The 26,464-nt window shown below is 47.5% G+C and overlaps 1 protein-coding gene across 13 annotated transcripts in view; it reads left to right on the forward strand.

The window, feature by feature from the left end:
- The window catches only part of LOC140424010 (girdin-like), a 695,300-nt gene that overhangs the window by 277,770 nt on the left and 391,066 nt on the right, over positions 1-26,464 (forward strand). For all 13 annotated transcript variants that reach the window (XM_072507832.1, XM_072507831.1, XM_072507835.1 and 10 more), the window contains one exon: positions 4,681-4,825. In XM_072507832.1, coding sequence (XP_072363933.1) covers positions 4,681-4,825 — 145 coding nt within the window. The remainder of the gene's footprint in view (positions 1-4,680; positions 4,826-26,464) is intronic.

The raw sequence follows: 26,464 nt of genomic DNA on the forward strand, positions 1-26,464 counted from the left end.
TGTGGTTGTGGGCATACAGGGCAACTGACAGGCAGTAGATAGCATATGGGAAAATGATCCCTTCAGGCCATTTTCTGGTCCTAATTTCCTGTTTTACTATTTTCCCCTCATCTCTACGCTCTGATAATAGATTATTATTATTATGACAGTGCCATGGGTGGCTTTCAGGTTTGGAGGCTGGACGAGTGCAGACAAATGTGAACAGCAAGTCCCAAAGGCAAAAGATAGGCAACAAATTGAAGTATATTTAAGATTAAATTTCTAAAACTGAGGAAAATTCAATCATATTTGACAAATGTGATTTGGGAACGTGCAGCTCAAAAAATAAAACAATGAATATTAAATTAATAGAACATGCTTACATTGCCACCGAGGGAAAAACCTGGGAAAGTGAGGTATGAGGAGCAGTGGTGGTACCGCACATTGGGAGGGTGGCATGGCCGCACAGTGGTTAGCACTATTGCTTCACAGTTCCAGGGTCCCAGGTTCGATTGCCGGCTTGGGTCACTATCTGTGCGGAGTCTGCACGTTCTGCCCGTGTCTGCGTGAGTTTCCTCCGGGTGCTTTGGTTTCCTCCCACAGTCCAAAGATGTGCAGGTTAGGTGGATTGGCCATGCTAAATTGCCTTTAGTATCCAAAAAGGTGAGGTGGGGTTACTGGGTTACAGGTATAGGGTGGAGTTGTGGACTTAAGTGGGGTACTCTTTCAAAGGGCTCAATGGGACGAATGACCTCCTTCTGCACTGTAAATTCTATGACTGAAAGGTAAGTCCCTGACAGAAAATGTTGCCACCATTTTTGCAATCAAACGCACTCAAAGCAATCAGTGATCATTTGACATCAAATGTTCTAATCGGAATGGATTTTTCATGCAGTTAGCAGCGTTTTTCCATCTTTGACATTGAATGCAATTAAAAGTGCTCAAAAACATCAAAATTAAGTGCTCAAAGGCACCGTGTGCTCACAAAGGCACCAAATATGATCAGCAACTTGCATTGAAAAAAACAGCAAATTAATATAGAGTCATTGATTTTACAGCACAAAAGTGGCCCATCGTGTCTGTATTGGCCATCAAGAACCTATCTATTCTAATCCCATTTTCCAGCACTTGGTCTGTAGCCTTGTATGCCATGGCGTTTCAAGTGCTCATCGAACTGTTTTTTAAATGTTTAGGGTTCCTGTCTCTACCACCCTTTCAGGCATGGGTTCCTCATAATTTGTATACCTCAATCAGATCCTCACTCAATATTTCCTGCTCTAAGGAAAACAATCTATGACTCTAACCCCAGCTTAACCAGCCTCTCTTCATAGCTAAAATGCCCCAGCTCAAGCAACATTCTGGTAAACCTCTTCTGCACCCCTCTAATGCAATCTCATCCTTTCTATAGTTTGGCAACCAGAACTGCACACAGTACTCTTAGCTGTGGCCTAGCGAGCATTTTATACAGCTCCATCATAACATTCCTGCTCTTATACTCTGCCTGAGCTAATAAGGACAAGTATCCCATGTGTCGTCTTAACCAACTTATTTACCTGTCCTGCTGCCTTCAGTGATCAGTGGACATGCACCCAAAGATCCTTCCAGTTCTCTACATTTGTTGGCATCCTACCGTTCATTGTGTATCCCATTGCCGTGTTAATCCCCCCGAAAATGCATCATCTCTCACTTTTCAGGCTTAAATTTAATTTTGCCACTTCTGCCCATCTGACCAGCCCAGTCTATTATCATCCAGTAACCTCCGGCTTTTCTCTTCACTTTTTAGCGCACCACCAATTTTCGTGTCATCTACGAACTTATTGATCATACGTCGTGCTTCCATGTCCAGATCATTAATGTAAACTACAAACAGCAAGGAACCCAGCACCAATCCCTGTGGTACATCACTGGACACAGCTTCCAGTTACAAAAACAACCTTCAACAATCACCTCCTGCCTCCTACCACAAAATCTATTTTTGGTCCAATTTGCCACGGTTGTCCTGGATCCCATGGGCATTTACCTTCTTGACCAGTCACCGATACAGGACCTGGTCAAAAGCCTTATGAGGTCTATGTCGACTACATGGACTGCGCTTCCCTATTTACACACCTAGTCACCTCCTCAAAAAATTAAATCAAGTTTATTAGACATGATCTTCCCCTGACAAAGCCATGCTGACTATCCTCTATTAATCCTTGCCTCTCCCAAGTGGAGATTCATTCTGTCCCTCAAATGTTTTTCCAGTAATTTCCCTAATGCTAGACTCACTGACCTCTAATTACCTGGTTTATCCCTAAATAATGGTACCACATTAGTTGTCCTCCAGTCTTCTGGCACCTCCCCTGAGGCCAGAGAGGAATTGAAAATGATCATCGGAGCCCCTGCATTTTTCTGCCTTGTCTTTGACTGCATCCTGTGATACATCTTGTCTAGGCCTGGAGATTTATCTACTTTTAAGCCTGCTAAAACCTCTAATACATCCTCCCTCCAAATGCCAAATTGTTCAATTGTATCTCCATTGTTTTTCTCCATAGTCGACATGGGTGCAAAAAACTCATTTAAACCTCATCTACCTTTTCTGATTCCACACACATGCCGACTTTGGTCCCTGATGGGCCTTACTTTTTCCCTGGTTACCCTCTTGCCCTTGCTGTACTTCTAAAACATGCTGGGATTTTCTTTATTTTGCTCATCAGTGCATGCTCTCTCTTCATTCTCTTAATTTCTTTTGAAGTAACCCTCTGCATTTTCTATACACCTCTGTGTCTTACACTATTTTGAGCCCACTGTATCTGCCATAATATTTGAACAGTAAGAAGTCTTACAAAACCAGGTTAAAGTCCAACAGGTTTGTTTCAAATCACTAGATTTCAAAGCACTGCGCCTTCCTCAGGTGAATGAAGAGGTAGGTTCCAGAAACATTTATACAGACAAAGTCAAAGATGCAAGATGATACTTTGAATGCAAGCATTTGCAGGTAATTAAGTCTTTATAGAGCCAGAGAGAGGGGTAACACAAGGTTAAAGAGGTGTGAATTGTCTCAAGCCAGGACAGTTGGTAGGATTTGGCAAGTCCAGGCCAGATGGTGGGGGGTGAATGTAATGCGACATGAATCCAAGGTCCCGGCTGAGGCCGTAGTCATGTGTGCGGATCTTGGCTATAAGTTTCTGCTCGGCGATTCTGCGTTGTCGCACGTCCTGAAGGCTGCCTTGGAGAACGCTTACCGAAGATCATAGGCTGAATGCCCTTGACTGCTGAAGTGTTCCCCGACTCGAGGAACATTCCTGCCTGTCGATTTGTCGCGCGGTTCAAACATTGTCGCAGCGTCTGCGTGGTCTCACCAATGTACCATGCCTTGGGACATCCTTTCCTGCAGCGTATGAGGTAGACAACGTTGGCCGAGTCGCATGAGTATGTACCGCGTACCCAGTGGGTGGTGTTCTCACGTGTAATGGTGGACCCATGTCGATGATCTGGCATGTCTTGCAGAGATTGCCATGGCAGGGTTGTGTGGTGTTGTGGTCGCTGTTCTGAATGCTGGGCAGTTTGCTGCAAACAATGGTTTGTTTGAGGTTGCGCATTTGTTTGAAGGCAAGTAGTGGGGGTGTGGGAATGACCGTGGCAAGATGTTCGTCTTCATCGATGATGTATTGAAGGCCGCGAAGACTATGTAGTAGTTTCTCCGCTCCAGGGAAGTACTGGACGACGAAGGGTACTCTGTCGGTTGTGTCCCGTGTTTGTCTTCTGAGGAGGTCGGTGCGGTTTTTTGCTGTGGTGCGTTGGAATTGTCGATCGATGAGTCTAGCGCCACATCCCGTTCGTACGAGGGCATCTTTCAGCGTCTGTAGATGTCTGTTACGCTCCTCCTCATCTGAGCAGATCTTGCTGTCCTTGGTGGTTCATCACTGCACCCCCCCCCCCCCAAAAGGCCCCAGTCCTTCTACCCCTGAAATTCCCCCATCCGAATGTTTACCTCATTCTGCCACCATTGCGTTCTATGTCAAGTCAATTTCTGGCTGGGGAGAGGAAATGGGAGGGGTGTGCTAGTTATAAGTTATGAAGCAAAATATAAAACTAGCTTGTCAGGACATATATGTTAAAGCAGAGCCTGTTTTTCTAAAGTTAGCTCTGTTTTCGGATATTTGAAGCTATATGAATTCAGAAATATAGAGGATAAACTATGAATGTTTTTGGTGTTAGAATGCTTAAGGTAAGTAATTTTGCTAATTGTCATCAAATCACAGTGCTCGAACATTTGCAATGATGTCAGTGGATCGCTACTTGTAATTATGCTACAGATTGCTTTTCAGGTGATATAATTATGTCAATTGACAGCTAAATATTGCTTCTGAGAGCAAATGACACAAGTGATCACTGCAGAGTACAATTGATGTCAAATGAGCTCAAATGAATGCTGTTGAAAACAAATGATGTCAACATTTTTTATATAGTATCGGTTAAAAGTAATACTCCAACATGATGGACTTGACAGAAGTAGCATCACCTCAAATATCAGGCACATGAAGTTAAATGTGAACTGGACATGAAGTGTTTGTTGCATCTTACATTATGGACATTTCATAAATTAGAAATATGATTTGTCTTTGTACTAATTTTTTAATATTCTAAATCAGTACAAAATTTGTGTCTCATTTAAAAAATGTTACTTGGGTTCCTTTGAGTTTTTTTCCCTCATTTAAGGTACGTGACACAGACAGAAAGCGTATTGATGATTTAATGGAAGAAAACCTGACCCTTGAAATGGCTCAGAAACAGAGCATGGATGAATCATTGCACTTAGGCTGGGAGCTAGAACAATTATCCAAGACTAATGAATTATCTGAGGGTAAGCAAAGTCATGTTAAACATGTTACATTGATTTAGAATTTCTCAGGATAATTTTTGTCAATTTATTTAATTGCAGAACTTCCAAAAATATATTTTTCATATCATTTTGTTGGACACTTTGATGTTGCATTCTTCCAGTTTGTGTTAGTTTTCTGAAAATCAGCTATTAGTATAAACATAAATTTTAATAGACCAGAAAATGCCGGAAATATTCAGCAGGTCTGGTAGAATCTGTGGAGAGGGAAACAGAGTTACTCTTTAAGAGTGATGACCCTTTGTTGGAACACTGATGCGCCAGACCTGTTGAGTATTTTCAACTTTTTCTACTTTTCCATTTTTGAAGTGCAGATGGTTGCGACTGCTCCTTTCCCACTGGCTGTAATGGCGGGACCCATGAGGAGTCTGGGTGTCAGGTATGTTCTCTACCTGCAGATGGCTCTAAGAAGTGCCCAAATGTCACCTTCCCCAGAGGCTGTTGCTGAGGAGGACCCTTATGAGGCTGGGACCGTCCAGATCTTGGTCACCAGAGAATTTCTGCTACATTCATCACAGTCATCAAGACTTAGCAATCAGCAGGCTGCCGCCACCTCTGCTGCTGATGTTAGGGCTGCACCAAGGCGTAGTATTAGGGTTAGGAAAGTTGAAACATTTTGATATTGTTCCTGGGTACCATCACTAAAAGAAATTACATTTTTCCAAAATCATTTGATTGCTACGTGAATGTTCTGGTCAACTGAAAGTATCGTAAATTTGTACTTTGGAGTGCTCTTATCTAAAGGTTTGGCCATCATCCCACTCATCTGATATTGTCCCACTCTGAGATGACTATTTATGCGATGTCAACCTCCATGCAACTAGTCTCTTGTGTTGTCAGGGTGATGTGTTTAAATCGTTATATGATGGAAGTTTGTAACCCTTAATTCCTCAAGAGACCGGAATGAGTAAGGGCAAATAATCAGAAATGATACTCCAGCAGCATTTCTGGCTTTTCTCAGTGTTAGTGTCCAAACCCAAGACATACAGTTTTGTATGAGATCCTTAGATTGATCCTCATCTCAGTCGCAGTAGTGTGTGCATTATTTGATATGTCAAAAGTATCAATCAAGACTTGTCTCATATTGCTGTTATTCATCAGCAGACTTAGCTAGGCACTGGGTTAAGGTCATGTCCTAGTGAGTCTTGAGGCCAGAATGCCCAAGTGTGAATGCAGGACTCGTTCTCTCAGCGATTGGCCATCCCCTGAGAAGACGGGCATGTCTTCTATGGCATTGATAACTCTGGGAAGTGTGTACTGATGAGCTCACTTTGCTCTTCCTGGAACCTTTCAGCAATTAAGATATCACGGGCAGGTCACCCATGTCTTTCTCCCTCCATAGCATCAATCTCCTCATACTATACCGCAGCAGATCCTGGGCTTACTGGACCTCTGCATTTTCATCTTCCAGTGAGCTCTCATCCTCCACTTGTTCACAATCTGGCAAGGGCTCACCTCATTGCAGAGCCAGATTCTGAAGAGCACAATGCACTGCAATCATGTGGAAAACCCCCTCGGGTGTATATTGCACAGAGGCACTAGAGCAGTCCAAGCACCTGAAGCGTATCTTCAGAAGTACAGTCGTTTGCTCCATAAAGGAGCATGTGGAGGTATGAGCTACATTGTACCTCTCCTCGGCAAGAGTTTGAGAGCAATGCACTGGAGATGTCAACCAATGTTTAAGTGGGTACCTTTTTACCCCCAAGCAACCCGTTCTGTCTCCTCGAAAATCCCAGGCACCTGAGAGTTACTGAGGATGTCGGAGTCATGGCAACTATTGAGGTGATTAAACATAGTTGCTGCTGCCGTGGAGTCCATAAAGCCAGTCTAATGCACCCTGCATCCTTTGGGAAGGCTGAGATGGCTGCGAAGCCGGTGAATCTTTGAGCCTGGCTATCTCAATCCAGAGCAAAGCTAGCATAATGATGGGGCTTCCTGCAAAGGAAATTGATGACATCCTTTATGCAGCAGTGTGTTGAGGACTAAGAGATGCCACACAGGGTCCCTGTTGATGCCTGGAAAGACCCAGAGCAAAGAAATTGGATATTGCTATCACCTTTAAAACCACTGGCAGTGGAATGTCTCCGAAACCACATCAGGTCTTCACGTAAAATTTGGCAAATGTGACGTGAATGTCACCATAGTCCCGGAAACTACAGCCTGTTCTTCCCTTTGAGAGAGAGAGGGAGCTGACTGTTGGCGATTTAACCTGAGGGTCACCACACCTCAGGCAAGGGGGTTGAGAAGGCAGGGCCTTAATGGTAACCTCATCCGATACAGGAATTGAACCTGGGCTGTTGGCATCACTCTGCATCACAAACCATCCGTCCAACCAACTGAGCTAACCGACCTTATGTATGAGCCCCTTTAGGATTCCTTTGTCTTGACAGCTGTGCAAACTGTTCACAATTGCTTTAACTCTCGATTTTGAGTTGCCAACTCGGTCTCTTACTACTTCAGTGCCCAGTTCTAGTGGTATTTCCAGCCAGAAATTGCAACAGGCTTGCCTGCTGAGTCTCCCGATTCCTAGGTACTGATGTCCTTTTGTCCTCATTTTCCAACCAAAAACTTCCACATTCAGTGAATGACCTACTGCCATATCCACCACCTTCAGAGTGCTGTGTTATGATCTCAGTAGAGATGGATAAATTTTATAAAAACAAAGTATCCCAAACAACCCCATGGAAGAAACCAATGAACAAGATTTCACTTTTTAAAGCCTTTTACAGTAACTAACAAACTGAATTAACATAATTCAAACATTTCTTCACCTGCAAATTATTTGAATTGGCTCATATGTAGCATCAACCTAGTTCTAAAGTTCCTCACAGCTTTTCGATAGTTTCACCACTGACTGCTACCCTGAGTCAAATCTTTCAAGGGTCTTCACCCTCAGTCTGAGTTCCACTCAGTAAGGGTCTTTTGGATATGATTACCAGCAAGGCACACTTCTATGATCCATCTCTCCCTCCAATTACCTTAGTCTGAACAGCAGAGAAACTGCTGATGCCCCTTTGCCTGACCCCCTTGAATAAACTCTGTTAAACAGACTAGTTTCCACAGAAGAATTTGCTTCTGCTGCTACCAAGAAAGAGATTCTGTATGAGGATGTGTTTTCCCTGCCCAGCTACAACAGAGCGCTAGCCTTAACTCAACACTTGGTTACCTGTCTATTTACCTTTGCTCGAACAAATCCAATTTCCATTGCAGCCCAGATTACGTGAATTCTTCTCAGAAGTAATCTCAATATTGTTAAGACTTTGGATTTAAAGGGACTTTCACAAAAAGGAGATGCAAGCTTTTCCCCCAAAGTACAAAGCTCATGGAATCATGGTGCAGGATGGAGGGCTTTAGATTCTTGGGACATGGGACCACCTCTCAGGTGGTGTAGGCTGGATGGGTTGAACCCAATTAGAGCCAAGGTGAGTTCCTGTCTGGGCATTTTGCTAGTGCTATTGGGGCGGGTTTAAACCAACTTGTAAAGGGTGTGGGAAGCAGAAGATATTATCAGAGGGGAATACCAAGATGCACAATATTTTGAGGGATGGCACTAGAATAGGAAATAGTACGTTAATGGATGGTGTTGGAGGAGGACAAAAGTAATGATATCTAAATCATGATTACCATGTACTTTTGTGAATGCACAGAGTGCGCTTAATAAGATTGGTGAGTGACAGGTGCATAGTGACACGTGGAAACATGATGCTCTGGCTATAACAAAGACCTGGCTCAAAGAAGCAAGGATATTCCTGGATACAAGGTGTTCAGGAAAGAAGGGAAACACCAGGCCAGTCAGTTTTATTTCGGTGTGGAAACTTCTAGAAACAAAATTAATAGTTACATGGACAAATGCGGGTTAATCAAAGAAAGCCAGCATGAATGTATTTAAAGGAAAATAGTGTTTAACTACCTAGATGAAGTTTTCTGAAAAGGTGACAGCGAGGGTTGATGTGGGTGATGCTGTATGGCAGATTTGTACAGCTCATTGAATAAAAAGGAAAGTAGCAGTATGAATATGAAATTGGCTGAGTAACAGGAAATGTGTGGTGGTTAGTGGATGCTTTTTGGATTGGAATTTGGAGTGAAGTTTCCCAGGTGAGTGTTGTGACCCTTTCTTTTTCTGACATTTATCAATGGTCTGGACCTTGGTGTCCAGGGCACAATTTCAAAATGTTTTGTATTTTAAAAATGAGGAGGAAAAGCTACTGACTCCAAAAGCATAGAACTCCAGTAATAACTTTAGGATTTTAAAACTTAAAAGATTTATCAAAATGATAAAATGAAAACTGAAGCATATAATTTAAAATTACACACTTAAAGTACTCTCACAGAACAACATCGCCTACCCCCACCACACACACGCGCACACACAAAATCCGCTTGGTCAAAAATACAGAAGTAAATTTACCAGCTCAATAACTCCCTTATGAATCTTTGTAACCATAAAAATCTAGTAATATTACCCAAAGCAAAGTATATACTTTAATAACACTTCCACTCAGATGTGGAAATCCAAAATGAACGTTCAAAACCAAACTGCTTTCTGAAAACAAATATTTATTGTCCTTGGAATTGGGTGACTGCTTGAAATTCAAAACATTTGCATCTCCTCAGCACACAGGTGTAGTCTTCAGGACATTTCCCTGTGCATTTAATCATCTTTCCTTAAATATCTTTTGTTCTCTTTCACCTCAATTTCCGTTGTTCTCAAAAACTTTGAACTTAACTTCTCCAAATATAAAAATATTTTATGTTTTCCTATTGCCTCCACTTAGGATCATAGAATCTACAGCACGGAGACAGGCCCTTCGGCCCAAACTGGACCCTGCCAAACAAAAAGCCCATCTAAGCTAACCCCTTTTGCCTGCATTTTGCCCATATTCCGCTAAACCTCCTATCCATGTATCTGTCCAAATGCCTTTAAAATGTTGTCAATGTCCCTGCCTCAACCACTTCCTCTAGCAGCTTATTCCACATGCGTTACATCCTCTGTGTAAAAAGGTTGCTCCTCAGGTTCCCATTAATTCTTTTCCCTCTTAACTTAAACTTATGCCCCCCTAGTTCTCGATTCTCCAACCCTGGGAAAAAGACAGCGTGCATTCACCATACCCATGCCTCTCATGATCTTATGCACCTCAAAAAGATCATCCCTCAGTTTCCTATGCTCCCAAGGAAGAAAGTCCTAGCCTGTCCAATCTCTCCCTATAACTCAGCTGCTTGAGTCCTGGCAACATCCTTGTCAATCTCTTCTGCACTCTCTCCAGTTTAATAACATCTTTCCTATCTATAGCAAGGCGACCAAAACTGAACACAATACTCCAGGCGCGGCCTCAACCAACGTCCTGTACAACTGCAACATAACTTCCCAACTTCTATACTCAATGCCCTGACTGATAAAGGCTACTTTTGTATCAGTAAAATTTAATATATTTTCCTCTATTTACCTATGAAACCATTGTAAGTTGCAAAAGTTCCTTATTTCTTCTAACCTCGCCCGTTGAAATTCGACAGCTGTAAAGGCAGATCTCCACTCAACATATAATGCAAATTCCATATTCAACCTATTTACTTGTAACGCAGACATTACATAACCTCACAAATGCATGAACCTAACGCCTTTACCCTTTTATTTCTCAGTTCTCACGGACAAAATGGGCTGGATTCTCCCAAAATGAGACTATGTCCCCAAGCCGGCGTAGAAACGGTGGGGTTTTGCACCAGAAATTCCTTACAAAAAGTTGAACAAATTCAATGCCCTGTAGGGGGCTAGCAGGGACCCTGAGTGAATCTCGCAGCTTTTGCTGCGGATATGGGCCCCCACACTTCTGGTTGGGAGTCCGTGCATGCGCACATCAGTGGCGTCCAGCGGTCGCGCTGAGCTCCGTGGCGGACTCGGACCGTGGAGCCACACAGAGAAAAGAAACCCCCCGATCGGCCGCGCGCCGGAGCCTGAAAGCGCACAGATTTAATCCCCAGCCGCCTCTGAGGCCCCCCCCCTGACATCCGATTTTCCCCCCCCCCCCCCCGCCCTCGACCAGGCAATGCCAGTATCCCGACCGACAATAGGTGGTTAGTTCCACGCCGTCGGGAACACGGCCGGTCGAGAGCGGAGGATTGATGGGCGGGCCTCTGGCAATGGCCCCCCGGCGGCGCGGCGTACTCCGCGGTCACGCTGATTTTCGTGACCCAGAGAATCGCCGGGACCGATTACGGTGTGAAAATGGATTCTTCGCCCCCGCGCCGACCGTGATTTCTCAATGACTATTAACTCCCCCACTATAATTAATCCATACGTGAGCACACAGCTTTTTTTTTTACAGAATACCACCATATTCCCAAAAATATTTTTAAAAATACATCTTTCATTACATAGTACAAGATACTAGTTTTGTGTTAGCTGGAAAGTTTTATCCAGCCCTGGGTGCCACAATTTCAGAAATATGTGAAGGCATTAGAGAGAGTACATAAAGATTAGCTAGATGAGCAGCACTTCATCTTTTTTTTATTAAGTGCTTTACAGTCTTTTGGAGTCTGTGTTGAGTCCAACAATTCCAGACCATAATCTCTGCTCTGATTTTATTTCAGATGGCAGATTTTGGTTATTATATTATATTTTCCACCTCCTCTATACACATCTTTTGTTTCTTGTCCTATTACCATCTCCTTTTGACTTATGCCATTATCCCTTTTGTCACTTAATATCTCCTGCTTTCCATTGTAATTGGCAGAGCCCTCGACGATGTGTGTTGTATTTCTTGCATTTCTGCACTTGCCTCCTTTCCCATCCTCTTGAAATATCAATGGGTTCCTTCCTAAAAGCCAGACTCACTTTTCAAAGAGAACTGAGGGACTGCTGTGTGCTCTGTTTCACGGAGACATGGCTCACTCCTGCTTCACTGTACTGTGCCCTATAACCAGAGGGCTTCTCAATCCACCGAATGGACCGTACAGCAGCCTTGGGTAAGGCTAGGGGAGGTGGGGGTCTACCTCCTAATCAACACCTCCTGGTGCCTAGATTTGGCAACACTGCTCCCCGGACCTAGAATACCTGACGCTAAAATGCCACCCCTACTACCTTCCGCGGGAGTTCAGCTCCGTTATCCTGATGGCAGTTTACATCCCACCCCATGCGGACGTGAAAATTGCGCTGGACGAAATATACACCACCACAAATAGCCTTGAAACGAAAATCCCAAAGCCTTGTTCATCGTGGCCAGAGGCTTCAATCAGGCCAAACTCAAGAGTGTACGACCAAGTTACCATCAACACGTCACCTGTTCCACTGGAGGTCCAAACATCCTGGACCACTGCTGCACAAATATCAAACATGCGTAGCACTCTTATCGCCCGCCCACACTTTGGCAAATCTGACCACCAGGCTGTACTCCTGCTCCTGGCTTATAAGCAAAAACTGAAGCGGGAGAATCCGTCAAAGAAAGTTGTGCAATGTTGGTCTGAGCAATCGGATGATCTACGGGAATGCTGAGAGTCAGTGGACTGATCAGTTTTTAAAAACCAAGCGACCAGCCTGAATAAGTACGCCACTACAGTAACTGACTTCATTAGTAAGTGTGTAGAAGACTGTGTGCCAAAGAAGCAAGTGTGCCAAAAAAGCAAATCCACGTGTTTCCCAGCCGGAAACCCTGGATGAACAGGGATATCCACTGCTTGCTGAAGTCTAGGTCTGAGGCATTTAAGTCAGGCAACCCTGACCGAGACAAGAAAGCTAGATATGATCTAAGGAAATCTATCAGAGATGCCAAAAGACAGTACCGGACCAAGCTCGAGTTCCAGGCTAGCCACACGGACCCCCGCCGACTATGGCAAGGGCTGCAAGACATAATGGGCTACAAGATGAAGGCATGTAAAATCCCAGCTCCAACGCATCCCTCCCTGATGAGCTCAACACATTCTATTCCTGCTTTGAGCAGGAGGTCAGTGAGAGCATGCCCTCCACCCTGGAAGCCTCGGATGAACTTGTATCGGAAGTCACCATTGCAGATGTCAGAGCAGCCTTCTCGAAGGTCAACCCACGGAAAGCCACTGGCCCGGATGGGGTACCCGGACGAGCACAGAGGTCTTGCGCGGATCAGCTGGCGGGGGTATTCGCATACATCTTGAACCTCTCTTTACAACAATCTGAGGTCCCTATCCGCTTCAAGAAGACGACCATCATGCCCGTACCAAAGAAAAGCCAAGCAGCGTGCCTTAATGATTATCGTCCAGTGGCTCTGACATCCATCATTATTAAGTGTTTCGAAAGGTTAGGCATGGCGCACATCAACTCCAGCCTCCCGGATTGCCTTGATCCACTACAGTTCTCCTACTGCTGCAACAGGTCCACAGCAGACACCATCTCCCTGGACCTGCACTCAACACTGGATCACCGAGATAACAAAGACACCTATGTCAGACTCCTAGTTATTTATTTTTTTAAAATATGTTTATTCAGAGTTTTTCCAACAAAAATTTTCAACCAATTAACTCTTCTTCCCCCCCCCCCCCCCAAAACAGGAAAGAGAAAAGAACAGAACAAAACATATCAATCAACCCCCCCCCCCCCCCCCCCCCCCCCCGTCCATCCGTCCTGGGACGAACCAATGGTTCTCTCTGATCGGGGACCACACCGAGGCTCCCATCTCACCCCTATGTCGTCTCCACTGCCCCCAGATCTTTAGCGTTGCCGCCACCATCGAACTCGTGGTGTACCTTGTCGGCGAGAGCGGCAGCGGTACCGTCACCAGCGCCCTCAGGCTCGTTCCTTTACAGGACGCCATCTCCAGCCTCTTCCATGCCTCCCCCTCTCTCTCTATTACCCACTTACGGATCATTGCCACGTTGGCTGCCCAATAATAGCCACCCAGATTCGGCAACGCCAGCCCTCCCTGTCCCTACTACGCTCCAGAAACCCCCTCCTTACCGTCAGGGTCTTATTTGCCCACACAAAGACTCATAGTTATTGACTACAGCTCAGCCTTCAACACTATTGTTCCTGTGAAATTCATCTCCAAACTCCGTGGCTTGGGTATCGGCTCCTCTCTCTGCGACTGGATCCTGAACTTCCGAACCCACAGACCACAATCAGTAAGGGTAGGCAACAACACCTCCTCCACGATCATTCTGAACACTGGTGCCCCACAAGGCTGTGTCCTCGGGCCCCCTACTATACTCCTTATACACCTATGAATGTGTGGCTAAATTCCCCTCCAACTCCATTTTCAAATTTACTGATGACACCACCGTTGTGGGTTGGATTTCAAAACATGACGAGACAGATTACAGGAATGAGATAGAGAATCTGTTGAACTTTTGCAAGGACAATAATCTCTCCCTCAATGTGAACAAAACGAAGGAGATGGTCATTGACTTCAGGAGGCGTAGAGGAGAAAATGCCCCTATCTACATCAATGGGAACGAAGTAGAAGGGATCGAGAGCTTCACATTTTTAGGTGTCCAGATTACCAACAACTTGTCCTGGTCTCCTCACGCTGACGCTATAGTTAAGAAAGCCCACCAACGACTTCTGGTGGCGACTATGCTGTGAACAGTCGCACATTTAGCAGCTCCCGCTTGTTTTGTTATGTTTCCTTTGTCACATAAGCGGCTTCCTTGTGTTGCATTTGTCAAGGAAGGTCGAGACTTGTAAATAACTTCAACTCATTTATTTACACTATGTACACTTTTATAACTTGAGTTCGACACTACTGCTAATCCTATTGTAGCTACCTAAACTGACTAACCAGCTGCTGTCTTACACGTGGTGGGTGTGATAATGAATCAACCCTGTGCCTCTCCTCACTGACTGTCTCCACTGGCCAAAGGGGCTGATCATGTGTGTGGTGTCCTTTATGTATCGGTTGGTGTAATGCCCCCCTGTGGTCGTGTCACCTCCTTGTGTATCCTGGGACCCTGGAGCTGTGAAGCAATTGTGCTATCCACTATGCTACCGTGCTGCCCCTAGTAGTATCTGCAAGGGTGAACGAGCTGCGGTGATTCATGGAGCACATGGGGGGGGGGGGGGGGGGGTGTTGATCAGTGGAGATTTGAGAGGCCAAGGAGCAAGGAATATTAATTCTCCTCTCATGTGCACATGGCGTATTCCAGCATCGATTTTTTAATGCTGGACAAAACATTGTTAGCGGGAATTGTGGACACAGAGTATTCAGCAATCGTAGTATCGGGCCATGCGCCACATTGGCTAGACCTACAGGTGAACACGGGAAATTCTCAGCATCCACACTGGAGGCTAGATGCAGGGCTGTTTGCAGATGACAACATATGTGAGCGAGTGAGGGAGGCCATTCGGGGATACATAAAAACGAACGTCACTGGGGAGGCGTGGCTAGGGGTTGTGGGAGGTATTGAAAGCGGTCATCAGAGGGGAATATATTTTGATTCGGGCCACAGGGAAAGGGCTGAACGGGCAGAGCTGGACAGGCTAGTAGGAGAAGTCTTTCATGTGGATAGGACATATGCGGAGTCTCCGAATGAGTAGCTCCTGAAGGAGCGCCAGAGACTTCAAATGGATTTTGGACTCCTTTCCACAGGCAAGGCGGAGGGTCAGGTGAGGGCAAAAGGGGCAGTAAATGAATATGGGGAGAAAGCTAGCAGGATGTTGGCACATCAGCAGAGGAAGCAGGAGGCGGCGAGAGAAACTGGGAAAATTAAGGATGTGAGGGGGAACGTAGTGAGGGACCCGGGGGCTGTTAACGACGTGTTTCGTGAATTCTATAGTCGTTTATGAGTCGGAACCCGCTGCGGGGGAGGAGGGAATGAACCAATTCCTGGAGAGGCTAGAGTTCCCGAAGGTAGATGAGGAGCTGGTGGAAGTCTTGTGGGGGGGCCCAATTGGGCTCGGTGAAATGATAGACGGATTGGGGGCAATGCAATCAGGTAAGCCCTGGGACCTTATGGATTCCCAGTGGAATTTTATAAAATGTTTTCGGGGCTAGTGGGACCGCAGTTAGTTAAGGCGTTTCATGAATCCAAGGAGTTGGGAGTGCTTTCCCCAACGCTATCAGAGGCATCAATATCTCTCATCCTGAAGCGAGACAAGGACCCGGAGAGCTGTGCATCGTACAGACCAATTTCCCTTTTAAATGTAGATGCTAAATTACTGGCAAAAATTTTGGCCACCAGAATAGAGGAGTGTGTCCCGGAGGTAATAGGTGAGGATCAGACGTGATTTGTGAAGGGCAGGCACCTGACGTCCAATATTAGACGGCTTCTTAATGTTATAATGATGCAAGCTGAGGGGCGGGAGGCTGAGGTGGTAGTAGCCATGGACGTGGAGAAGGCTTTCAACCGGGTGGAGTGGACATACTTATGGGACATTTTAGGCATGTTTGGGTTCGGGCAGGTATTTGTGGACTGGGTCCGGCTGTTCTATCAGGCCCGTTGGCAAATGTGATAACCAACTGAACCCGGTCAGAATATTTTAATCTCTGGCGAGGGACAAGGCAGGGATGCCCACACTCCCCATTACTGTTTACCCTGGCCATAAGAGCCTTTAGCAATGGCCCTTGGAGCATTGAGTGCGTGGCGGGGGACAGTGAGGGGAGGGGGGGGGGGGGGGGGGTGGAGCACAGGGTTTCTCTCTTATGCAGTTGACTTGCTGCTTTATGTTGCAGACCCGGTAGGGGGATGACCGAAATCATGGAGGTACTAGGAGAATGTGGGCGATTTTTAGGCTACATGTTGAATATGGGAAAGAGTGAGATGTTTGTGATCCAGGCACGTGGGCAGGAAAGGAGACTGAGGGAGTCACCTTTTAAAGTGGTGGTGGGGAGTTTTAGATATTTAGGGATTCATGTGGCTAAAGAGTGAGGGCAGCTCCACAAGTTAAATCTGGGCAAAGCGGTCGACCAAATGAAAAGGGATTTCCACAGATGGGGCATGCTTCCTCTGAAGCAGGAATGGTCGAGACGATGAAGATGACAGTCCTCCCAAGACTGCTTTTCTTGTTTCAATGCCTTCTGATTTTTGTCCCAAAGGCTTTTTTTAGAAAAATAAACGTGGCGATTACAGGTTGTGTGTGGGCGGAGAAATCCCCGAGAGTAAAGAGGGCACTCCTGGAGCAAGGCCGTGGAGAGGGTGGCCTGGCCCTCCCGAGCTGTATTCGTTATTACTAGGCGGGGGAGGAGGGAATGAACCAATTCCTGGAAAGGCTAGAGTTCCCGAAGGTCGATATCGATGGTCAGGAAATGGGTAGTGGGGAGGGGTCGGCCTGGGAGCGAGTGGAAGCAGCATCCTGCAAGGGTACGAGTTTGGAGGCTTTACTAACGGCGCCCCTGCCATTCTGAACGGCTCGGTTCGCCTCAAGCCCTGTGGTGGTGGCAGCCCTAAGAGTGTGAACAAAGAACAAAGAAATGTACAGCACAGGAACAGGCCCTTCGGCCCTCCAAGCCCGTGCCGACCATGCTGCCCGACTAAACTACAATCTTCTACACTTCCTAGGTCCGTATCCTTCTATTCCCATCCTATTCATATATTTGTCAAGATGCCCCTTAAATGTCCCTATCGTCCCTGCTTCCACTACCTCCTCCGGTAGCGAGTTCCAGGCACCCACTACCCTCTGCGTAAAAAACTTGCCTCTTACATCTACTCTAAACCTTGCCCCTCTCACCTTAAACCTATGCCCCCTAGTAATTGACCCCTCTACCCTGGGGAAAAGCCTCTGACTATCCACTCTGTCTATGCCCCTCATAATTTTGTATACCTCTATCAGGTCTCCCCTCAACCTCCTTCGTTCCAGTGAGAACAAACCGAGTTTATTCAATCGCTCCTCATAGCTAATGCCCTCCATACCAGGCAACATTCTGGTAAATCTCTTCTGCACCCTCTCTAAAGCCTCCACATCCTTCTGGTAGTGTGGCGACCAGAATTGAACACTATACTCCAAGTGTGGCCTAACTAAGGTTCTATACAGCTGCAACATGACTTGCCAATTCTTATACTCAATGCCCCGGCCAATGAAGGCAAGCATGCCGTATGCCTTCTTGACTACCTTCTCCACCTGTGTTGCCCCTTTCAATGACCTGTGGACCTGTACTCCTAGATCTCTTTGACTTTCAATACTCTTGAGGGTTCTACCATTCACTGTATATTCCCTACCTGCATTAGACCTTCCAAAATGCATTACCTCACATTTGTCCGGATTAAACTCCATCTGCCATCTCTCCGCCCAAGTCTCCAGACAATCTAAATCCTGCTGTATCCTCCGACAGTCCTCATCGCTATCCGCAATTCCACCAACCTTTGTGTCGTCTGCAAACTTACTAATCAGACCAGTTACATTTTCCTCCAAATCATTTATATATACTACAAAGAGCAAAGGTCCCAGCACTGATCCCTGTGGAACACCACTGGTCACAGCCCTCCAATTAGAAAAGCATCCCTCCATTGCTACTCTCTGCCTTCTATGGCCTAGCCAGTTCTGTATCCACCTTGCCAGCTCACCCCTGATCCCGTGTGACTTCACCTTTTGTACTAGTCTACCATGAGGGACCTTGTCAAAGGCCTTACTGAAGTCCATATAGACAACATCTACTGCCCAACCTGCATCAATCATCTTAGTGACCTCCTCGAAAAACTCTATCAAGTTCGTGAGACACGACCTCCCCTTCACAAAACCGTGCTGCCTCTCACTAATACGTCCATTTGCTTCCAAATGGGAGTAGATCCTGTCTCGAAGAATTCTCTCCAGTAATTTCCCTACCACTGAAGTAAGGCTCACCGGCCTGTAGTTCCCGGGATTATCCTTGCTACCCTTCTTAAACAGAGGGACAACATTGGCTATTCTCCAGTCCTCCGGGACATCCCCTGAAGACAGCGAGGATCCAAAGATTTCTGTCAAGGCCTCAGCAATTTCCTCTCCAGCCTCCTTCAGTATTCTGGGGTAGATCCCATCAGGCCCTGGGGACTTCTCTACCTTAATATTTTTTAAGACACCCAACACCTCGTCTTTTTGGATCACAATGTGACCCAGGCTATCTACACCCCCTTCTCCAGACTCAACATCTACCAATTCCTTCTCTTTGGTGAATACTGATGCAAAGTATTCATTTAGTACCTCGCCCATTTCCTCTGGCTCCACACATAGATTCCCTTGCCTATCAGTGGGCCAACCCTTTCCCTGGCTACCCTCTTGCTTTTTATGTACGTGTAAAAAGCCTTGGGATTTTCCTTAACCCTATTTGCCAATGACTTTTCGTGACCCCTTCTAGCCCTCCTGACGCCTTGCTTAAGTTCCTTCCTACTTTCCTTATATTCCACGCAGGCTTCGTCTGTTCCCAGCCTTTTAGCCCTGACAAATGCCTCCTTTTTCTTTTTGACGAGGCCTACAATATCACTCGTCATCCAAGGTTCCCGAAAATTGCCGTATTTATCTTTCTTCCTCACAGGAACATGCCGATCCTGTATTCCTTTCAACTGCCACTTGAAAGCCTCCCACATGTCAGATGTTGATTTGCCCTCCAACATCCGCCCCCAATCTATGTTCTTCAGTTCCCGCCTCATATTGTTATAATTAGCCTTCCCCCAATTTAGCACATTCATCCTCGGACCACTCTTATCCTTGTCCACCAGTACTTTAAAACTTATTGAATTGTGGTCACTGTTACCGAAATGCTCCCCTACTGAAACATCTACCACCTGGCCGGGCTCATTCCCCAACACCAGGTCCAGTACCGCCCCTTCCCTACTTGGACTGTCTACATATTGTTTTAAGAAGCCCTCCTGGATGCTCCTTACAAACTCTGCCCCGTCTAAGCCCCTGGCAGTAAGTGAGTCCCAGTCAATATTGGGGAAGTTGAAGTCTCCCATCACCACAACCCTGTTGTTTTTACTCTTTTCCAAAATCCGTCTACCTATCTGCTCCTCTATCTCCCGCTGGCTGTTGGGAGGCCTGCAGTATACCCCCAACATTGTGACTGCACCCTTCTTATTCCTGATCTCTACCCATATAGCCTCACTGCCCTCTGAGGTGTCCTCTCGCAGTACAGCTGTGATATTCTCCCGAACAAGTAGCGTAACTCCACCTCCCCTTTTACATCCCCCTCTATCCCGCCTGAAACATCTAAATCCTGGAACGTTTAGCTGCCAATCCTGCCCTTCCCTCAACCAGGTCTCTGTAATGGCAACAACATCATAGTTCCAAGTACTAATCCAAGCTCTAAGTTCATCTGCCTTACCCGTAATGCTCCTTGCATTAAAACATATGCACTTCAGGCCACCAGACCCGCTGTGTTCAGCAACTTCTCCCTGTCTGCTCTGCCTCAGAGCCACACTGTCCCTATTCCCTAGTTCTCCCTCAATGCTCTCACCTTCTGACCTATTGCTCCCGTGCCCACCCCCCTGCCATACTAGTTTAAACCCTCCCGGGTTTAATGGGGGCAATGGAGGCAGCACATTGGATTGGAGGGGGCGTCAATGTGGTCTCCGATTTGTAGCAATCACCGGTTTGTCCCGGGGAGGCTTATTGGGGCTTCAGGAGGTGGCAGCAGGCAGGGATTGAGAGATTTGGGGATTTATTTATCCAGGAGGGCTTTCCGACCTTGAAGGCACTGGAGGAGGTGTTTGAGCTACCGTCCGGGAATGGGTCCTTCAGGTCTGGGAATTTGTACGAAGGCAGGTTCCTAGCTTTCCACGCCTCCCCCTGAGGGAACTACAGGATAAGGTGATGTCAAAAACTGGGGTTGGAGAGGGGAGGATTTCGGAGCTATACAAGGAGTTGATGGAATGGGGGGGGCCCCGATCAGGGAGGTGAAGCGGAAGTGGGAAGAGGAGCTGGGAAGAGATCTGGAAATGGAAAAGTGAGAAAAAGCCTTGAAGAGAGCCATTCGTCCTCATCCTGTGCCAGACTTGGCCTGCTCCAGTTCAAAGTGGTCCACAGGGCCCACATGACGGTAGCCCAGATGAGCAGGTTCTTTGATGAGGTGGAGGATAGATGTGGGCGGTGTGGGGGTAGCCCGCCTAACCATGTACATATGTTCTTGGCATGTCCGAAGTTGAGGGGATTCTGGCAGGGATTTGTAGACCTTGTGTCAGAAGCCCTGGAAGGGAGGGTAACTGGCAATATTTGGGGTATCGGATGATCCAGGGGCCAAGAGGCGGAGGGAGGCCGATGTCCTGACCTTCTCCTCCCTGGTGGCCCAGAGACGGATTTTGCTGGGATAGAGGGACTCTGAACCCCCGAAGTCAGGTGTGTGGGTCAGCGATATGGCAGGATTTCTCAGCCTGGAAAAAAATCAAGTTTGCCTTGAGAGGATCAACTCCGGGGTTTGCCCAGAGATGACAACTGTTCATTGACTTCTTCAAAGAAAATTGAACGTCAGCAGTAAGGGGGGGGGGGGGGGGTGGGGGAGAAAATAGGAGGCTTGGCAGTCTTAGATAAAGTCAGGGAACTAATTGGGGACTAGAGCTTGGGCAGTAGGGGACATTGTTTTTTAAGTTTTTTTGCGTGTGTCAGCCCATGCGGTTGTTTAAGAAATGTTAATGTGTTGAACTGTGAAAATTACAAATGCTTCAATAAAATATTTTCTATTTTAAAAAAAAAAAAACCCACCAACGACTACTTTCTCAGAAGACTAAAGAAATCTGGCATGTCAGCTGTGACTCTCTCCAACTTTTACAGATGCACCATTGAAAGCATTCTTTCTGGTTGTATCACAGCTTGGTATGGTTCCTGCTCTGCCCAAGACCTCAAGAAACTACAAAATGTTGTGAATGTAGCCCAGTCCATCACGCAAGCCAGCCTCTCATCCATTGACTCTGTCTATAGTTCCCGCTGCCTCGGAAAGGCAACCAACATAATTAAGGACCCCAAGCACCCCGGACATACTCTCTCCCACCTTCCGTCAGGAAAAAGAGACAAAAGTTTGAGGTCACGTACCAAACAACTCAAGAATAACTTCTTCCCTGCTGCCATCAGACTTTTGAATGGACCTACCTTGTATTAAGTTAATCTTTTCTCTACACCCTATTTATGACTAACATTACATTCTGTAGTCTCTCCTTCCTTCCCTAGGTACGGTATGCGTTGTCTCTATAGCATGCAAGAAACAATACTTTTCACAGTATACTAATACATGTGACAATAATAAATTAAGTCAAATCCTTGTGTCCACATCCCCTTTTGTTCAGTCCCACTTTCCTCCCGTTTGTATTTTGTTAAAACTTCACACTTTTCTAACTTTTTAACTTTTCCCAGTTTTGGGAACGATTTATCGACCTGAATGCTCACTGTTTCACTCTCCACAGATGCTGCCTGGCTTGCTTAGTATCTTCAGCATTGAATGTTTTACTTGATTTTCAGCATTTGCAATAGTTTGACTTTATATTAATTGTACATCATTATTATGATTTAAAGGAAACAATGATTGCAATAGTGCAGTTGACTGAAATGTCAAATCGTGACACAATGGATGTGTGAAATCATAGAATCCCTACAGTACAGAAGGAGACCATTTGGTCCCTCGGGTTTGTACCGACCCTCCGAATGCTAACTCGGCCTAATCCTCTGCCCTATCTCTGTAACCCCACTGTTATAACCTGCCTGAACACTATTGGCTGGGGACTATTGGGTATCCCGAGTATGAGCTCCCTTAATGCGGAGGGTGGAGAAATCATTAGCAGTTTCACCTGTATAGGGCTGGCCAGTGTGGTAGCAGCGAGAGGAGTGAAGCAGTGGTGAAGTATTACTACTACTGCTGCTGTATATATGTAATTGTAAATAAAGTTATTTCTTTTGACTCTACAAACGTGTGCTGTATTCTTCGCGGCCCTCAGAAAACTGGCGACGAGGGTTAAAATTGGATAGCTGTCTACTTTGCGAAAGCCACCTTCTTGGACATTTGTTGGATACTGTTTGGAAGTTTCTTTTTCTGTTGCACGATGCCTCTTTACGGATGTTGGATGTCTTTGATGCTGCGCTAGAAAGTTGGAACTAGTGCGCACAATAGATGCGTTACTACTTCCAGGTGAATAACATAATCGAAAACGAACATCAGGTGGTCATTTTGCGAACCGCCTGTGGCACGCACATGTTTGGAGTTATTAGAAGTCTTAAATACCCAGCCGCGCCTCCTAAAATGTTTGATGAACTTGTGACCTTGGTGGGGCAACATTTTGACCCAACTCCGTCCATGATAGTCCAGCGTTACCATTTTAATACTGCAGAGATGACCCCTGGAGAATTCCTTGCTGAATTTTTATCCAGGCTACGCGGGATTGCGAAGTACTGTGACTATGGTGAGACTTTGTCAGAAATGTTAAGAGATCGTTTGGTTTGCGGCATCAACAACGCAGCAACCCAGAGGAAGTTTTTAGCCGAGGCGATATTGACTTTTCAACAGGCCATCCGGATAGTGTTGTCCCGAGAGAGCGCAGAACGGAGAATGCAGGAGCTGCAGGGAATGGAGGTGCACGCCTTGGGGTGCAACTCCTGTCCAAAAGCATCTCCCTGCACCCCTGCCGTACCTTGGGCGGGGCTGCGTCCGGATCGACAGCAGTGGCCGCCGCCGTTCCTCCCCGAATGGAGCCTTCTCCAAAACCGATGGACGAGGGACCATGTCAGTCTTGGACTTGTGGACGTAGGCCCCGTTGTGGAAACTGGTCCTGGGGGTGTTAGAGACGCCATTGTTCTGACAGAAACTGGGGCCAACCCAGGGGCTGTACTTTCCATTTGGATGAACCTGCGGGTACTATTCCAAAGGATGTGGAGACGGAGGACCACTGCCTGCATCTGCATTGTGTGGCAGCTCCCCAAGTGGCCCCCATTAAGGTGAGGTACAGGTCAATGGTCACCAGCTTGAGATGGAGCAGATGGACCACTGGCACAGTGGTCTCCATGATTGGCCAGGAGACATTCGACCACATCAAGCAGGGTATATAGACTCTTCCATTGACCAGGTTGGCCACTTGTACGGGGAAACCATTGGACATTGCTGGAACTATGATGACCCCGGTTGCTTATGAATACCAGGAGGGGCGTTTACTGCTTATTGTTGGGTTGGGACTGGTTGTGCCATTTGCGGCTACAATGGCAGCACATTCTTCAAACGGGTTCTGGAGGTTTGACGGAGGTACTAGGACGATACCCAGAAGTATTCCAGCCAGGTTTGGGGAAGATAAAAGGGACTGTAGCCCGTATTCAGGTTGACCCAGAAGCCACGCTCCGCTATTTCCGGGCGCGCCCAGTGCCTTACACCTTGCTTGAAAAAGTAGAAGCAGAGACTTCCGGTTGCGGCTATGCTGAGTTAAGTCGCACGTTCGGCAGCTCCCGTCAGAAACTGACTTTTGGGCTCTTTTTAGGGGCCCCAGCGGCATTTGTTCGACGGTTCCCAGTGTGGGAAGGTGACAGTACGATTTCCCCGGCATTGTATGGATTGGACCAGGAGTGGAGCGGTGGAAAAAGTGGTTTTGGTGCAGCGAAAAGTGCGAGGGAGGAGAACCAAGATGGCGGCGGGGGGAGACTAGGCAGCGTGGGGCAATGGTCGCAAGAGCAGCAGGAGTTCCTCAAACGCTGTTTTACGGACCTGAAGGCAGAGCTGCTGGAGCCGATGACTGCATCGATCGATAAGCTGGTCGAGACCCAGAAGTACCAAGGGGCGGCAATCCGGGAGGTGCGGGAAAAGGCCTCGGAGAACGAGGCCGAGATCTTGGGCCTGGCCGTGAAGGTGGAGGCGCACGAGGCGCTGCACAATAAGTAGCAAGAAAAGTTTGAAGACATGGAGAATCGGTCAAGGGGGGAAAACCTTCGGATTCTGGGTCTCCCGGAGGGAGTGGAGGGGCCGGAAACTGGAGCATACGTGGTCACGATGCTGAACGTGCTGATGGGCGCGGGAGCTTTCCCGAGGCCCCTGGAGCTGGATGGGGCTCACTGAGTCCTGGCGAGGAGGCCCAAGGCCAATGAGCCGCCGAGGGCGGTAATGGTTCGGTTCCACCGCTTTGTGGACAGGGAGTGTGTCCTGAGATGGGCTAAAAAGGAGCGGAGCAGCAGGTGGGAGAACGCAGAGATCCGTATATATCAGGAATGGAGCGCGGAGGTGGCCAAGAGGAGGGCCGGGTACAACCGGGCTAAGGCGGTTCTGCATCGGAAGGGGGTGAAATTCGGGATGCTGCAGCCGGCGCGATTGTGGGTCACATTTAAGGACCGACACCATTACTTTGAGACGGAGGAGGAGGCGTGGACCTTTATCTAGGCCGAAAGGTTGGACACGGACGGAGGGGTGTCGAGGGGGGGTGATTGTGTTTTGGGGAATGTCCTGTTCTGTTTTCTTTGGTGCCGGGTGGGGTTGAGTAAATGGTTCGAAGTGGGGGTGGTGAGAGAGTGTGGGCGTCGGTGGTTGGAAGGACGGGGCCCCTCCCGGGGGGAGGGGGAAGGGGAGGCCCGAGGTGGGAGAGCTGAGATAAGGCCGCAAAAGAGAGCTGCGCCAGAGAGGGCGGGGCTGGCTTGGTGGAAAGCGCAGGCTTTTTCCCATGCTAGGGAAGGAAGGGGGCGGGGCCGGGGGGAAGGGCGGTGTTGGAGAGCAGCGCACGTTGACTGCCAGAAGGGAAGGAGAGATTCTCACACTGGGGGGTTGACGGACTTACGGGAGTGCCATGGGACGAGCAATATAGCTGGGGGGGGGCCCAAGCTGGGGGGGTGGGGGGGGGGGGGGGTGGGGGGGGGGGTGAGGAACTGGGTTGCTGCTACATTGGCCAAAGGGGAGCTGGAGTTCGGAGAGAGAGTTGGGGCGGGTGTCCGCCGCCTGGGGGAATGGAGGGTGCAGGAGGCGCGTGCATGTGGCTGGCCTAGAAAGGGAGATGGTGAGCCGGCGGGGGGCGCGGGACGCCCTCTGATCCGGCTGATAACTTGGAATGTGGGAGGCCTGAAGGGACTGAATGCAGATGTGGTTATGCTCCAGGAGACGCAGTTGAAGGTGACAGATCGGGTTAGGCTGAGAAAGGGGTGGGTAGGGCAGGTTTTCCACTGTGGGTTGGACGCGAAGAATCGAGGAGTGGCGATCTTGGTGGGGAAGCGGGTGTCGTTTGAGGCGCTGAACATCGTGGCAGATCATGGGCAGCACGGTAGCATTGTGGATAGCACAATTGCTTCACCGCTCCAGGGTCCCAGGTTCGATTCCGGCTTGGGTCACTGTGCGGAGTGTGCACATCCTCCCCGTGTGTGCGTGGGTTTCTTCCGGGTGCTCCGGTTTCCTCCCACAGTCCAAAGATGTGCAGGTTAGGTGGATTGGCCATGATAAATTGCCCTTAGTGTCCAAAATTGCCCTTAGTATTGGGTGGGGTTACTGGGTTATGGGGATAGGGTGGAGGTGTTGACCTTGGGTAGGGTGCTCTTTCCAAGAGCTGGTGCAGACTCCTTCTGCAGAATGGCCTCTTTCTGGACTGTAAATTCTATGATAATCATGGAGGTCGGTACGTGATGGTGAGTGGTAAGCTGCAATGGGTGCGGGTTGTACTAGTGAATGTATACGCCCCGAATTGGGACGATGCCGGATTAATGAGGCGCATGTTGGGTCGGATTCTGCACCTGGAAACAGGGAGCTTGATAATTGGGGTGGGCGGGGGGGGACTTCAACACGGTGTTGGACCCAGCATTGG

The sequence above is a fragment of the Scyliorhinus torazame genome, chromosome 1 (genome assembly GCF_047496885.1).
Source record: "Scyliorhinus torazame isolate Kashiwa2021f chromosome 1, sScyTor2.1, whole genome shotgun sequence".
Classification (NCBI taxonomy): domain Eukaryota; kingdom Metazoa; phylum Chordata; class Chondrichthyes; order Carcharhiniformes; family Scyliorhinidae; genus Scyliorhinus; species Scyliorhinus torazame.